The following is a 16,963-nucleotide window of genomic DNA, read 5'->3' as shown; positions in this document are numbered from 1 at the left end:
CTTATAACTAGCGTGTATCTAATGAGGAACCCACTCGCATAACTACATATTCTTCTACCTCACTTGATGTTTTCATTTCTAATTTTGATGGTAATGAGGTAACTACTAGGACAATCCCCTCACATCTTTCCGACCATTACCCCATTGTTGCTACATTTCCAATGAATGTTAACGTTCCTTTGGAGTTTATCCCACTTGATCTATAAATACCTCTAACATTCATCATTTTATGAGTCTCTTGTGGCTTGAGGAGTGGCACATTGTGTATAACACTGCCTCTTTTGATGAAAGCTTTGATAATTTTTATTCTAAATTTCTGCACTACTTTAATGTGTCATTTCCTGTTCAGTACAGAAAAAGAACCATGCCTCCTAATAGTAAACCTTGGATAAGTAATGAAATATGTTTCATGGCTCAACAACTTAAACAGCTGGCTATTTCTAGTAAAACTAATGGCAAACTTAAGACTGAATATGTAAAAAGGAAAAAGCATTAGCGTGGCTGCATTTAAAGTCAATCTACTTAGGTTCTTAAAATTAAAAATGTTTTATTCAATTGCTGAATTTCTTGATTATGCCTGATATGTCTTGTATCCAGGAATGTATTTTGTCACTTTCCTCTGACATGACTTATATCAAGTGTAACAGTTATAACTACTTGATCACTGGACAAATAAAATGTATTATTATTATTGATTGATTGCCATGCAATACTTTCATTTTTTCGACAAATCAAAAATCAATGAATTTGAGATAGTATTTCATGAAAAAAGCCAAAATGTAATGATAAATGATAAGTTATAAATAAATTGTAGAAAAAATACCTTGGGTATAATATGTCATAAGAATTAGATGTCATATTTCACTTAAATGATAGTTAAGCATAATAAAAGAGACGGGAAGGCTTCCATTTTAAGTTTAGCTACTCAAGGGCAGGCCCAGGATTGGACTTGAGGAGGGGCAGCTCTCATGTTAGATCAGGGAGGAGGGGAGGGATGATCACAGGGCATGTGATTCTCACAAAATTAGACTCAAAGATGTTGTTGGAAAAACTGTTTCCATTCATCATTTTAAACAGAGTTGCTTAAATGCTTTAAGCTTCATATTATTTTTACTTGCCCAAATACAATTTAATTTTTAGGTTAGAATTAATTTTCTTCAGTTTAGAGAAAGTTTCTCTAAAACTTTCTTTCTTTTCAAGCTCAACCTGCAGCTTTTATGCTTCATCACTTTCTTCGTTCTGAGGATTTGTCTCCATTTTTGAAATATCATATGCATGGACAGACATGCATGAGTGGATATCATAAACTTTTGATATTGCTAAAAATAATTGAGATATTAGTTTAATTTTTTGTTATTCTTAAGACCTTTCTACAAAGTCATCATCCAGGATTATATATTTCTCTCAGCATTCCTTGAACTGATGAAAATCATCATTGTAGACCTCAGTGGACAGCACCAAAAGCCCTCTAAAATGATGTCCTTTGTGTTGTCATATCTCCAACCCCAACATTTTTTTTTGAGTTCTGTGAATTAGAAAAGTCACTTGGGGTGATATGGGGAGAATAGAGTGGATGTGGCAAAATTTCAGAGCCACATTCCTCAGATTCTAGATCATACCACGGTCGCCATTGCCAGTCGTACCGTGTTTGCTTCCGAAGGAGTTGCTAGTCATGGAATCCAGCATGCTGACACCTTTGACACGTTCAGTTCTTTGTGAATAATTTTCCACGCACTGCCATAGCTAAGATCAGTGTCATTCGTGATCATTTGGATGGTTGCTCTTTGGTCTAGCAAAAAGGTAAAGTCTTCCACTTTCTTCACTGGGACAGCACCGTCCATGAGTGATGATGGACTTTGGATTTGTTGGATCGTCTTTGTCAGACATGCTCCCAGTTTGAAAATTCCTTTTCCACGGCACAACTGCATCGTGTGACAGGATATCATTTCTATAAACAGCCGCCATTTCATCATGGCTCTTCTTGTCGCTGTATGTGACCTTTCAAACGAAGGAACATAATCGCACTTTGAGCCTCCATTATTAATAGCTGTGAATGATTATGTTATGTACACAAGGATCAACTAATGTGCAGTGTAAATTTTATCCAGATATCTCAATTATCCCTCTGTAATAATTACCCATTAAAAAATGACACCCTCACATATTTACTTTGAATGGTAATTATAAAACCCTGGAAATTGTGAAAATGGAAGCCTGCCAGAGAGAATCAATATTTGTAATTGATCAATTCATTCAGCTAGAAGAGGTGTGTTCATTGGCAATGCACCTTCCTGCAAGCCCAATGGTTACAGTTGTGATTCCCACCCTTGGCAAAGGTGCTAAAAGTGGTGTAGTCTCTTGAGAAACCCTAGGGAATGCCATGATTAGTTTATGCTATTATTCAGATTAATTTACTTATATTATTGAGAATACAGAGGCATACAGGAATCCTGAAGAATCTAAGTTGTAAAAAAATAGCCTTTAGCAATAGATAACAAATTCAAACATTGCTGTTGTAGTAAATACAATGCCATGCATTAAAAAGAAGCTTTTAACAGTTTACCTGTGTTGATTTATTTATCTAAATGGATGATTGAATGTATTCACCTACTGAAATGCAATTGACATTAAAATATAACAAGTATGGCTGAAATGTATTTTCCTAGGGACAAAAATAGAATCCAAGATAATATGTTTCAAGGGAGTGAGGTTACTCCTCACTTTCATGAAGACAATTTCAGACAAGCACAATTCTGTGGAGTTTTTTTTAACTCATATTAATCATTGATTTGATTTTTTCAGTATTGATACAAATCTCAGCAAAAGAACAGGAGAATGCAGTGTTCCTGTCCCAAGTATAAACCTGAAACTAGAATACACTCCACTTCCTCCAGTATTCCAGTCGGATGAATTCAACAGCCCCAACGCTCCTCCTGCTTCATTGAAGCAACATCTAACCACTAAGCCATCAACTGGTAATGGCAATACGTTTTTATTTGTATAAAAATTCAAATGACTTAAATTTTTATTTTGACTTTATGATGCATGTTTCTACAATTGCCAGTAATTGATGCAGAATGATGTTTAAAGTAATCTTGCCATGGACCCATTCATTGTTTCATATAAGAATTGTCTTTTGGATTTTATATATGTGTTCTTGCATGAATTAATACCTTGTTTTGTTTGTGGATAGCATCAATTTGTGGCTTTTGCATGCAGTATTTTTTCTTTCTTAATTAAGGGTGGTGTCCTAACACCCCCTGCCTTATGCCCTTGTGGCAGCTTGCGGGGCATTAAGTAAGTTTAGATGTATTTCTTTCCTCAATGACTTTATCTCTTCCGCTCATTTAATCTGTGCGTATGCCTCACTTTCAGCATTCAAGGCAATAAAATGATGTATTGCTTCTTCCGGTGGCTCAATGGCTCCATTGTGACAAACTGGGTGTAATTTAAGCTTTCCACTCCAAGTTTCACCCATGTTTTAATTGAGTGTTTGATTTTTGAAGGTGATCATTTTTACTTCCAGTGGGTGGTGTCATATTTTTGTGGATTCATGGAGCACAAGACTTATGTTCTTCATCCGACCAGTGCGGCTGTAATCCATATTGTCAAATTTTCCTCAATGGGAAGAAGGTAAGAAAAACAAACTCTTACTCTGATTGTCATTTATTCAGAGTCATATGCTGCTCACATTAGTGAAATTTTACAATCAGGTTAATGTTTAAATTAATGAATGGTATTACCTATTTGAACATGCTTTAATGGCAATAATAATAGCCTGACCACTCTGTGTACATTTACTATGCTAGTGGGTTTTGTTTTAGAAAGATATTTACTTTAATCAAATTTATTTCAATTTCATCACAATATTGAAAGCAAGTTGTCATTGATCATTGTCAACTGTTAAATAAAGGACCAATATTGGCTTAATATTTCAAAATACCTTGAATTTATGTGAGCACAAGAAATATTCTCTGCTAGCACACCTTGAGGACCAAGTGCTGATGACATTTCGGTCCTTGAGCAATCACATCAAATGAGGTGGACTCTTCTCCTGGGCAAATACACTAAATCAAACCCTCTGGTTAATAAGTATGAACCCAACGCACACTTGAATTGGTAGCATGCAATGTAAGATTTTGATTTTGATTGATGCCTCACTGAGCAGACAAAAACAACTTCCTTGGATAGTGGCTGCTTGGAGACCATTCTGAAAAATGCACCGATGAAGCCAAGAAATTAATTTGGAACATGAACCTGAATCAAAGAAAATAGTGTAGCAAAAAATCTATACTTTTACTTCACTTTACATCGGCTGAATGATTTTTTTATTTTAACCCAGGTTTCATCGCAGTGCGGTATTTTCAGGGACATGGTCTATAGCTCATACAGGATGTACAAAGGATGGCAAACCTTTTGCTGTAGAGTAAGAAGAAGGAATCAAAGATTTTCCATTTTCACAGGGAAGAATAATAATAATTCCAAATAATTTATTATTAGGACAGTAATAAATTCTCTCCTGTGGAAACACAAAATCTTTGATTCTTTCTTCGTGCTTTACAAATGGATTTCCATAAAGTTTTGGCCTCAACTATCTCTCAAACCATTTTAGCCCTTGAGTGCCAATGCTTATGTACCTAATATCGGTATGCCCTTGGCTCTCATGCCAACTCATTGAGTGATCACCATGGCATTGCCCGTAGCACCCAGACAACTCTGTGTGCCTGAAGAATTGCTCTGTATGCTACTGCGGGCACATGTGCATTGTGTTTTCCACCCCTGGCCTATGCGTAGGTGGCATGGACAACTGTAGGGAATGGGGTTGTTGGGGAGGGTGGTGGATGAAGACTTGCAGGGAGCTATGGACCAAAGGAGAGTGAGGGTAAGGGGCTCTGGGGGTGAATTGTGTTTGTGAGCAGGGGGCCAGGGTTGACTTGCCACTCTCGTCAATCCCTCGTGAGGATGCTGGGAGCACACTCACACCACGTCAACTCAAGTCCTGCCGTCCGCTGCCCCTCACCCACCCTCCTTGTCCTCTGCATTAATTTCAGGACATCCAGTCCTCTTTGAGGATATTTAGCTCATAACTGCCCCGGTGGTCGTTCTCTGCAAGGCGGTTAGCAATCGTTTAAGTGGCGCACATCCATCTTCTTGAGGTATTATTCTTCATGCTCCTTTGCTCTGATGGTTACACTTCTCCCAGTCTTAACAATGTCTTTTGTTCAGCAGTCATCGCAATTTAGACATGCTGGGGATTCTCTATTTAGGGTTGAATAGTTATTTTTTTCATGCTCAAGGAGTACAATCGGCATCCCTACCTTTATTCCTTGGCAAACAACAGGGCACCATGCATGAGATGCTACATAATAATGCAAGTTTACGACATTTTTTGAGTTTCATTTGTGAGGTAAGGATGAAAGCACTGGTTTTTGGTGGGATTTATTCAAAATATCGATTGATTTATTCAGTGGTGTAGTTATTTGTGGATGCAGTTTATTTTATTCGCACTATTTCTTTTTCGTGGCTGATTTTTTGGAAAGGAATTTTGATTAATCTATCAATCAGTGCATGAAATGCAGTGGTCTTCTGTTGGAACAAGTGGCATTAATTTGCTCTGATAACTTCATCAGTGGTAGTTGGTTCTCAGTAATTTGAAAAGGCATGTTTACTGTTTGATTGATTAATCTGCAAAATATGTGATGAGCAAAGGATAGCTGCTGAGCAAAACCTCCTGTAATCAAGGAATGGAATACCTCATTTAGAATTTCATTTATTTATACCTATAATGTAGCAATGCAATAAATTTATATTAATGTTATACCTGTATAGAAACCTAAGATTTAAATTGATCCATCATATTTCCAGGTGAAGACAACACATTTTATCTGCAGTTCTGCAAATCCCAGGTGGAACACCCGTGCACAATTTCTAGTCTCAAACTACACTCAGGCAAATTTTTCCTTTTTTGTGTATTCGTGGAACCTTAAGAAGGCAAGTGAATCAAGCAAGAAGTCTGGGAATGTTGGGAGTGGTGAAGAATGTGGGGAGAGGGCGGTGAATGGACCATCTTCCGTAACTCGGAAGAAGAGGCATAGATCACGCCAGAAGTCAGCTGCTGAGTCCAGTACCTTAGGTGTCACTTCCATTTGCTTGGTCCATCATGTGAGTCAAATGAGGAATTTCGACTAGTTGGCAGTTAATAATGTAAAATATATGAACTGGGGGCTATACGAGTGAAATAAACACTCATTCGTAAGAAAACCAGTTGCATTCACATGGAGGAAAAGGAAAGTTATTATCTTGGCAGCAATCTACTTTGCATGTTTTATTAATCATTCATAGAACCATCCTTTTGATAGAATTTTTGCCATTGTGATAAAGAAATTTACTAGCCCTTTTCAATTTTTCCTATTGAGGGTTAACTGTGCACCTTAATTTTGGAACGTCCTCACGAAATCGAATAGGAAGTGAATTAAATAGCATTATTTTCTTATTAAAAATTAAAAACACAAAGAAATGATTGAGTCAAAATAAAAATTATCCTGGACAGTTTTAAAAGTAAATGGCAGCTGAACTTCAGGTGCATTATTTTTCATTTAATTGATTGAATATAAAAATGATTTGCAGAAAACCAAACACTTAAATTTAACATGAATGATCCTTCCAAGAGATTACTCATCAACGAGGAGCAAGTATTCCAATTTGCAATTTGTTGTTAGTAAGTAAGTAAGTAAGTAATTTTATTTGCCCAGCAGATTTTTACAATTGTAAAAAACAAGGACAGATATAGGACACGTCAATGTTATATAAAGAAATGATAAATACTAAGTACATGTTTAAATACAAAGAAACTCATGGGACAAGAAGTTCATTAATAGAATAAAACATTTTACAGAGTAAATATTTCTGAAGGTTGAGCTTAAATATAGGCAGCTTATAAGGTTTATAATGTTTTACAAGGGTAATCCCATAACTACCCTACCCAACAAAGAAAACAAAAATTTTGGAAAAATATGTATTTATTTTTCAACATAATCTCCTTTCAGCTCAATACTCTTTTCCCAGCAATTTTCAATAGCTTCGATACCTTTTTTATAATAAGAACTGTCTTGCTCCTCAAAATGGCCATTAACTGCCGACATCACTTCTTGACGGTTGGAAAATCTTTGACTACTGAGCTGTTTTTTTCAAATTTGCAAACTGAAAATAACCCGAGGGGGCTAAATCTGGCAAATGGGCTGCATGAGGTAGCAATTCAAACTTTAATTCATGACTTTTAGCCATCGCAAATATGGATTTGTGCGCTGGTGCATTGTCTTGATGAAACAGCACTTTCTTCTTAGCCAAATGCATTCGCTTTTGCTTAATTTCTTCACTCAAACATTGCAATAAGTCTGTGTAATACTCGCCATTGATAGTTTTTCCTTTTTCAAGATAGTCAATGAAAATTATCCCATGGGCATCCCAAAAAACCGATGCCAAGACCTTTACTGCAGATGAAATGGTCATCTCCTTCTTTGAAGCCGGTTCTCCCTTTTGAATCCATTGTTTTGATTGTTATTTTGTCTCGGGGGGTGAAGTAATGGACCCATGTCTCATTCATGGTTATGAAACAGTGCAAAAATTACTTTGTTGCTGTGAAAATTTGCTAAACACTCAATTGAAACATCTTCACGACACTGTTTTTGCTGGAGTGTGAGCACCCATCTTGCACACAGCTTCCTCATGTCCAAATTTTGAATTCCAAAGAAACTGCAGGAGATGCCACAACAGTAACTTTTAATGGAGTCATCCGCTAACATGGTCAAGGGGAATAATTTTTAAACTCCAAATTTTGAGTTAATATGCAATGAACCGCACTTTTTGAAATGCCTACTATGTCTGCTAGCTTGTGCATTTTCAGGCAATCATCATCCAGTATCACTTTGCGGATTTTCTTCACCATTTCTTGAGTCATCACCTCATTTGGTTAACCAGTGTGATACTCGTCTTGACAGCTCGTATGGCCTCGTTTAAACTCTGCTATCCATAATTTTGCTGTTGTAAACGAAGGAGCAGACTCACCCAGAGTAGAATCTAGTTCAGCTTAAATATTGGTTAGACTGAGGCGTCTCAAATAAAAGTATTGTGTCACATAACTATGAACAATATTCTCCATTTTCACGAATTCACTGAAAACGTTCACTGTTGATGACAGCCAAACAAATACTAAACAAAGTGGAATCTTCAAACTTGAAATATATGCTTTCTAGATTGCATACTTTCTAATACAGTGATATTTTTCAAACAACTACTGCCATCTCTAGGTTAGACCGGTACTTATGGGACCACCCTCGTATTTTGTCATTATAAAATGCTCATTCATAGTATTTTCCTCCTATGAGCATTTGAAAAGCACCATTTTAACTATTCCCTCTTTGGGAAACCCCATCAAATATTCAAGTGGTGCAATTTTCTTGCCATCCTAACTTTTTGGTGGCTTGGAGAAAGAAGCTGAGTGTGTGATAATAATATTTATTGAACCTTAGATGGTAAGTGCATACCAGAATTAATCTCATCAAGATTAAAATAGTTTCTTAAACTAATCCAAAGTACAGTAAAGGAATGAAATGTGAATAAAAGCATACTTTAGGGAATACTTATGAGATAATTTCCTTTGGTTTGCACTAAAAATATCATCAATAGAATATTTTGCTGTAAACCAGGTACATTTAACGTTAAAATTCAGAAATACTAACTGTTTTAGAGGAGCAGGTTAATGCATTGAAAAGTTGAACTCATAGACTTGAATGAAACTTGTATAGGTTTTGGCCAATATTCAGCTGAACATATCAGTTTGTATGTATGTAAATGTATTCAATGTATCTTATAGTTTGTTTTGAGCTCCACAATCACTAATCTGGTTGATTACTTAGTTTTTTTTTCTTCAGAAATGCAGAAAAATACTTACTATGCCTATACGATACATATTTGGTTGTACAAGGCTTGAGGGAGGAGTTCTATGGGAATCTAAAGTTATGGTCTCAATTAGAAATTAATGAAATACCTGTAATAATCTTTGCCTTTCATTTTAAAGAAGTGTTCAAATATCATAGACATGTTGACTCACTGTAAATATTTCTCTATCACATTATCTTCAGAAAAGTTGAAATTTTGTCTGCAAATGTTTTATGCAAATTTTTTCACTCTTGATTTCTGAACCTCTCTTCTTAAATTCGACCCTTTATTGTGAATACGTACCACATAGAATGGCTTTGATGTTACGCAATGCCTGATTCTGGAGTGTGAATCCTTTGTTGGTGCGTTAGTTGTGCTGCCCCAAGGTTTAAGGCTTTCCCAAATGTACCAAATGGAAACCAAGCATTTAACAGGAAAAAATTTTGGATGGAAAAACTGTCAGCTTATTTTTAATAAGATCTGCTACATACATTGCATGATTGGCTAAGAGTTGGAATAATGGTAATGCTTCTTCAATAATTGAGCATCCAAATTTGCGTAGATTGTTGCTTGCTTATATTTGATGCCTTTAAATGGCCAGAAATTAACATTTGTTTAACATTTCCAGGCGAATATCATTTGGCGTCGATCATTCCCATTGGCTGGCAGGCCGACTCCGGCCGGTTGTGCCCCTGCAACCGTGACCGTGTCTGTAGTCTTCTGCCCTGTGAATGCCGTGGGCGTGGTTGCGGAAAAAATTGCAAAACGAACCAAAGAGAGCGTTAATACACACAGGACCAGGACACCATCCCCTTCTCCATATGCCACATCAACCACTGCCACTTCGTCCTTGTCTTCTTCCTCTGCCTTCTCTTCCTTTGAGGATGCTGAAGGCGATGGTGCCGCGGGGAAACAATCTCCCTCTGTTGAAGAGGTTCCTTTTTACCGGGGGAAAAGGAACAGTAGCCATTGGATGCAGCAAGCGGTAAGTATGGGGTATTCTTCAGAGAGGAGATTTGCGATGGATCTTGAGAAGCTCTTTTCAAGGAATGGAGGGGATGTTTCCTGTTTATTATTATTGGAAATACATGGGGATCGAGATGGTGTGGTGGCTAACATACTTGCTTGCCACCCAAAGGGCCTGGGTTCAAATCCCGGTGGTGTTGAATATTTTTCAGAGGTATCTCGATCCCTACTTGAGGTTCTTTGTGGAGTGGGTATGCTGTCCGTTGGATGGGACGTAAAGCTGCAGATCCCTTGGCGCCTTTCTTAAAGAGTAGGCTAATGCCGATATTGCCGGGTTTCTCTCCACCCTCAATCCTTTCCTGTCCATTCCCAATGATGCAAATGACCTCAGCTGCCGGTCGCCTTCCCTAAATACTACTGCTACTTGAAAATACATGTGCAGAGAGGTGGTGCACATATCATCCACCGTCACAATCAAGCGTGAATCAATAGCGCGAGCATCAATAAAAAAATCAAAACTAAGCTTCTATGTACAAAGGTCATCAAAGCAAAATAGGAAGCCGACATCATCATCATGAGTACATTACGTGGCATTGCATGCCATTCAAAAAATGCGCCATCATCCAGCATCACACTCAATCCAAAATCATGCACCAAAAAGCATCTTACACTATCACGGTGCAACTTTGTGTCATCTGCATCACTTACCATCATTACTTTTATCAAATGCACTCTCCGTGCATAAGACGAAATTGGTGCCTAAATTTTTTGTTATAAATTAAGTCAAAATACCTCTTTGTATGTCTTTCATTCTTGGAAGTGAAGTAACAAATTAGCCCCAGTATAATGCAACCCCAAATATAGTACAGCTTGAGTTTGGATTTCCAATTAAAACCTGGGAATGAAAAAGCCCATTTGATTTATCTAAACTGATAGAAAAGTAGAAATAACTCTTTTATGAACTTAATGTGCAACTGCCATCCAAGATTTAATTGTATTTCCCTTTGTGCCCTGTTCCCATTCACCGAGACAGCATTCACGAAATCACCGTCGCCCTCTTCATCCCACAGAAGCCATTTCCCCCTCTGTCTGCACTGTTGGATGGACAGCATTTCATGAATCCATGCACTATAGATTTGGTGGTGGTGACTTTGTCTCTGGCTTTTGTTTTGATCCACTTCATGAAAATGGAGAATAATGGTTAGTTATCACTCCTGACAGATAAATGTCATCGCTTTACGTCCAATAGCCAACCATTATCTTCCATTCTCAAAAACCTTCCTTTTGTTTGTTCGAGAGCACTCGCGGCACCAACTACGCACACACCTTTCTCGTGCTCATGTTTTCAGTCTCAAGTCAATTAACTTCACTTTCACTTTTTGGGATGCCAAGTTCATTGAAAACCATGCAAACACATAATCTGCAATCTCTCTTCAACAAAACCTTCACTCTTACAAGATCTTCGTCACTTTTTGAAAGGTCAAAGGGCACCCTGAACGTTCAGCATCTTTGACATCTTCTCTACTTTCCCAAAACAACTTGTGCCACTCAAAAACACCCGATCTACTCATGGCATTATTACCACAAGCTGCCTTGTCATGAGCATCCTTCCTAATTTTGTCTAGTTTCTCACAGAATTAGATGACATAGTGCTGTTCCTATAACCAGTTCATGACGGAGCATTATGAGGTCATGCTAGAGAGGTTTCAAAAATGAACAATCTGCACTCCATAAAGATTGGGAGCCAACTGCCACTGGCCTTCAGCCTTTCCCTCTCTTAAACTGCTAAACGCCAGCCTGAGAAACCATTACCCATCCGTCCATCTATCTGGGAAAAAATAAGTCCTACTTTTTTGGGATAGACCTTGTACATTTTTCCCTGGCATCCAAAAGTGAAGCTCAGTAATACAGGGGACTCTCCCCTATACTGACCACAAGCAAACTCCTTCCTCACAGAGGCACGACACTGCTCACACCAGTCCCCTACATTTGTAAAAGACTAAGTTGTTGTGAAATATGCCCAATTTTTCTCCTGGTCACCAACTTTTACTGCCCAAACAACATCACATGTACACCAACCATGAATTGAGCACCTGCACTTTCCCAAATTCCATGTTTCAAGGTGCTCAATATGTGTAGCATTTTAATACAGGGGATTGTACAACACCCCTATCACTTTGCATCAATAACCATTGCTCCTTACTCTAGGAATCTTCTTCCCTCTCCCACGTCCACCCCATCCCCACCCAGATTCATAGCAACAAGTTCAATGTCCACCTCTCTTTTTGATAATCCACTCCCTTCCTGGCCACATGTCTTCTATTGAACTCCACACACTAGATATGGTGGCATTATGGACCCCCAGGGCTTTTGATTGATTGGGACTGAAACCTATGCATTGTAATTATCTTAAATGTAGTCTACAGAGGTTAGGTAGAAGAAGGAACCATGAAGTCCCAATCTCACCCCAAAAAAGTTGTTAAATAAATGAATATGCATCAATCACTCACCCCCATAATTCACTCATCTTAACTTTTCACTCTGGCCATCACGTCCTTTGCCTCAGCCCCATTTTCCCTCCCTCGGCCTGCTTGGCCCACGTGTGCGCGCCCATGCATTTATGTATTTGCATGTGTGTATGCATGGGAGGAGAGATTCAGAAATGCATTGTTGGGAATATGTCGAGTGGGACCTTTGAATTGATGGTCCAGGGCAATATTTATGAGGAATAACGATTTAATGTTAATTAATCATTGGAAAAAAACAGCTGGTCTCCATTTAATTCCTTTCACCCCCATGCATTGTCTCCTCCTTTCATCTGTTGTGATTCTTGTTGTGTTCCTTGGAGGTTTCATGGAATGTGCCCTAACCTTTGACTCAGAGTCATAAAACATTCATAGATGATATTGTCAGACAGTAATTAATAAGCACATTAATACAATGGTAATGAAAATTAGAATTGTTGCATCACATATTTATATGAATGGAGTCTTTACAAGATATAAGGTGTGGCTCTTCCTTGGCGCAAATTCACAAAACCAAAATGGCGCCTTTGACAACTCATCTCATTAGAGCCCACTCAAAAAAAACAAATAATATTCTGTGAATAAGTGCAAACTCTGTCAAAAAGGTGTAAAAAAGGGCATAAGATGTGATAAGTGTTTTTCATGGATTCAGACTAAGTGTGCCCAAGTGGAAAGTTATGATATCTCAGAAGAGAGTGACCGGATGTGTACCTCGTGCTTGGAAGAAGAGAAGTTTGCCAGACATAAGCAGGAGATTGAATCTAAGGACAAAGTTATATCCATTTTAATGAAGGATTTGGCTGTGCTTCAGGAAAAAAATAAAAAGTGGGAACTGGACACTAAGAAATTGGAAAGGGAACTTGCGTTCTACCAAGAAAACGGTTCATTGGATTTTGATAAGAAGCTGGCTCAATCAACAGCAACCGTCCCTTTCAAATCCAAATCTGTTTGGGAAAATACGAAGCGAAATAACGTTAAAAGTGGTGGAAATGCAAAAAAAAAGTGCCTCTGTTACCCCTTTGATCTGTGCTGAAACAAGCTCTACTTCCCCAAATGTTTTTCAACCCGGAAAAGTTATTCTAAAAGAATGTGAAAATTAGAAAAGAAATGCTTCTGTGACCACTTTGATCCGTGCTGAAACAAGCTGTTCTTCCCCAAGTGTTTTTCCACCCGGAAAAGTTATTCTAATAGGTGATTCCATTGTGAAACATGTCCATATCAAAGGAGTGGAAAAGAAAGTGTTCTGTGGGATCAAAGCTCAGCAAATGAGTTGGAAAATGGAATAAATCGCTCAAAATTTGAAAATCAACGAGACAGATACGGTTTTTCCTCATGTGGGAACAAACAATCTTTTCGAAGCTCAAGATCACCCGATGAAGTAATCGGAGAAATGTATGAGCTTATCAGGTGCACGAAGAAACATTTCTCAAAATCAGTTAAAGTGATAAACAGTATTTTACGCTGATGAGATTTCGACTTTAGTTATATTCAAAAGGTAAATGATAATCTCAGATGGGCTTGTGGTGCTCTTAAGGTTGTATTCTGTGATGTAAACAAGCGCATAAATGATCACTGCTTAGCTCACGATGGCCTGCATTTAAATCGCAAAGGGACATATTTGTAAGGTGAGGCAATTGAAAATGTAGCAAATATTTGTGCATACAAGGGAAATGGAAAACAGAGGTAGCCCGTGTCAATATAACCACTACCCCCAATCAAAATACAAAAAGGATAGTTGGTTGCACAAAAAATTGCTCTCTGAAGCTTCTGCATCAAAACATTCAATGCATAGCTAATTAAAAGCTGGAAATTGAGATCCTATAAAAGGAAGAGAGGCCGGATTTTCTTTGTATAACGGAGCATGGCCTAAAAGATAATGAAATGAATATTCTAAAGCTGAGGGATTGTTTTCTTGTCGATCATTTCTGTAGGGAAAAAAACAAAGGTGGTGGTGTTGCATTTTTTGCCAAAACTTGTTTTATGTCAGTAACCAGAGCCTATAAAAACTTTAAAAATAGAATCGTCGAAGAAAAGGGATTTGAAATAACCTTGTGCAAATGGCCCAAGGCAAATGAAACTTTTTATTATTTTATTGGTCTGTACAGATCTCCAAGTGCACCAGTCGATGGCTTCCTCAAAAAATTGGATGAAATACTTGAGGAAGTCGTCAAGAAAAATAATAAAGTTATCATTGCTGGGGACCATATAGATGTCTCAAAAGATAACAGCTCTACTCAGAAGCTTAAAGAAATACTTCTCTGCTATAGTGTTCAGCTAGCTATTTATACCCCAACCAGAGAGTCATCTCAATCAAAAACTGTTATTGACAACATCTGCTGCGAATCTGGCCGAGCATAACTTCATATCTCTAGTTTTAGAAGCTACTATCTCAGACCATCATGCTCAAATTATGGAATTTAATGCACACACTTTAACAGGTAGAAGTGAGAGAAACGCAGATACAGTATACACCCGTGTATACTCACAGGAAAATATGAATTTATTTAGATGGGAATTGAAGAGTGTTGACTGGGCAGCAGTACTAAATGCTAATCTTGTTGCAAACAAGTGCAAAGAATTTCAATCAATTATTAAGTACTACTTGGATATTTGCTTCCCATTGAAAAAGCTAGCCATAAAAAATAAATCTGGAAATAAAGGATATAATTGGATAACAAATGAGGTTCAGACAGCTAGAAATAGACTTAACTACTTAACTGAGGCTAGTAAAGTGGATGCCAGTCTGATACCCTTAAGAAATAAACTGAAGTCCGAGTATAGGATGCTGCTTACGAAAGCAAAAAATCACCATGTCAAACAAATTATTTCGAATTCTACCAATCAAGCAAAAGCATTGTGGTCTTTAGTAAATAATGAAAATTCCCGTAAAATGTCAGAGCCCGGAAAAAATAAATGCTTCTAAATAACAATTGATGGAAGAGAAATCAGTGATCCTCAAAATATGGCAAACGAATTCAATAATTTCTTCATAGATATCATTGGCAAACAACAGCACAGAAAAACGTTCTAAATGATGGCATAGAAAAAGTAATGTACATTAGTGAATCAATTTACTTAAATCTCACCACAGAAAATGAAGTCAGATATATAATCAAGAAAGTAAAAAACAAAAAATCCAGTGGGCATGATGGCATGTCAAATTATCTGATAAAACTTTGTCAATAATCGTTCACTCTACCTATTACCAATAAAGCCAATGAATCGTTTCTAACTGGGCAATTTCCTGAAGAATTAAAAATAACTGAAGTTATTCCATAAGAATGGGGAAAAAACTCCAATGGCCATAATAACAAATCTCAACTCTCTCTTCAGATCAATTGTTGTGTTGGTTTAACAGGAACCACGTCAGGGACCAACCACAACCTCTCGACCAGAATACCTTCTGTGGTGGTTTATGGGAAATTAATCCACGTCAGGGACCGATACACAGCCACACGCACACTATCCTGACTGAAATCCTTCACGAGGCTATGACACCCTGCTGAAGAATTTCAGATGGAGATGGAATCCTTCACGAGGCTGTAGAGTAGAACCCGTTAAAGATTCTAGGAAATTCTCAAGCACACACTTTGTGACTGGTACAGACCAATCACACACACAAGCACTCAAGAAACACACACTCAAAAGGGCCCAACTTCTGGGAGAATCTGGACACAGGTAAAGAGTGCAACCGAGGATATGCGTCGAACACGCGTGTTTCGGCCTCAAAGTGGCCCTCTTCAGCAAACCAAAGGGAAAACACCTCCAACACAAGGTTGAAAGAAAAAAAAGTCAAAGTTATTCCACTACATAAAAAGGGGGCCAAAGACCAACTGAATAATCACAGGTCAATCTTACTAATTTCATATATTTCAAAAATACTTGAAAAATTGATGGAAGAAAGACTATTAAAATTCCTCATAAAAAATAAAGTTCTTTCTCAGTCACAGCATGGTTTCACAAAAAATAAAATGGTAGAAACTACCTGCAGTGATTAAGTAACTAAAATTGCCCAAGCTTTAAATGATAAAAAGCATGTTATAGGGGTAAATATGGATCTATCAAAAGCCTTTGATTCTGTAAAATCTAGAATTTTTTTGGCTAAACTAGGACATTATGGTATCAGGGGAGTAGCTCATCTCTGCCTTACATCTTTTTTTGGAAAATAGGAAACAGTATGTAGAAATTGTGGGAAAAAATGGTGCTACCTACAAATCAACAATGAAAACTATTAAATATGGTGTTCCACAAGGCTCCGTGTTAGGGCCTTTTTTTCCTGGTGTGTGTGAATGAGAATGAAAAAGCCATAATCTCTCCAGAGAATAATAACATGGTGCTCTACGCAGATGACATAAGTCTAATAGCAGGTCATACTAAATCAGCTCAATTATAAATAGATATGTATGCTATGGCGAATTCAGTCGCTCAATGGCTGAATGTAAATAATTTACAACTAAATGCAAGAAAAACAGTTAACTTGGTATTTAGTAATAGAGACCTCCAGTTAAATATTTCTGTAGAAATATGAAACCAAT

At 37.6% G+C, this 16,963-nt stretch overlaps 1 protein-coding gene across 1 annotated transcript in view; it reads left to right on the top strand.

The window, feature by feature from the left end:
* LOC139698994 (uncharacterized) overlaps window positions 1-16,963 on the top strand; it is a 201,947-nt gene that overhangs the window by 152,364 nt on the left and 32,620 nt on the right. Inside the window, exons 8-11 of the mRNA XM_071597988.1 lie at window positions 2,803-2,975; window positions 3,527-3,633; window positions 5,866-6,162; window positions 9,566-9,922. Coding sequence (XP_071454089.1) covers window positions 2,803-2,975; window positions 3,527-3,633; window positions 5,866-6,162; window positions 9,566-9,922 — 934 coding nt within the window. The remainder of the gene's footprint in view (window positions 1-2,802; window positions 2,976-3,526; window positions 3,634-5,865; window positions 6,163-9,565; window positions 9,923-16,963) is intronic.

This window comes from Hetaerina americana, unplaced genomic scaffold (genome assembly GCF_022747635.1).
Source record: "Hetaerina americana unplaced genomic scaffold, ioHetAmer1.1.p SCAF_9, whole genome shotgun sequence".
NCBI lineage: Eukaryota > Metazoa > Arthropoda > Insecta > Odonata > Calopterygidae > Hetaerina > Hetaerina americana.
The sequence above is the reverse complement of the archived record's forward strand: the minus strand, read 5'-3'. Positions and strand labels throughout refer to the sequence as shown.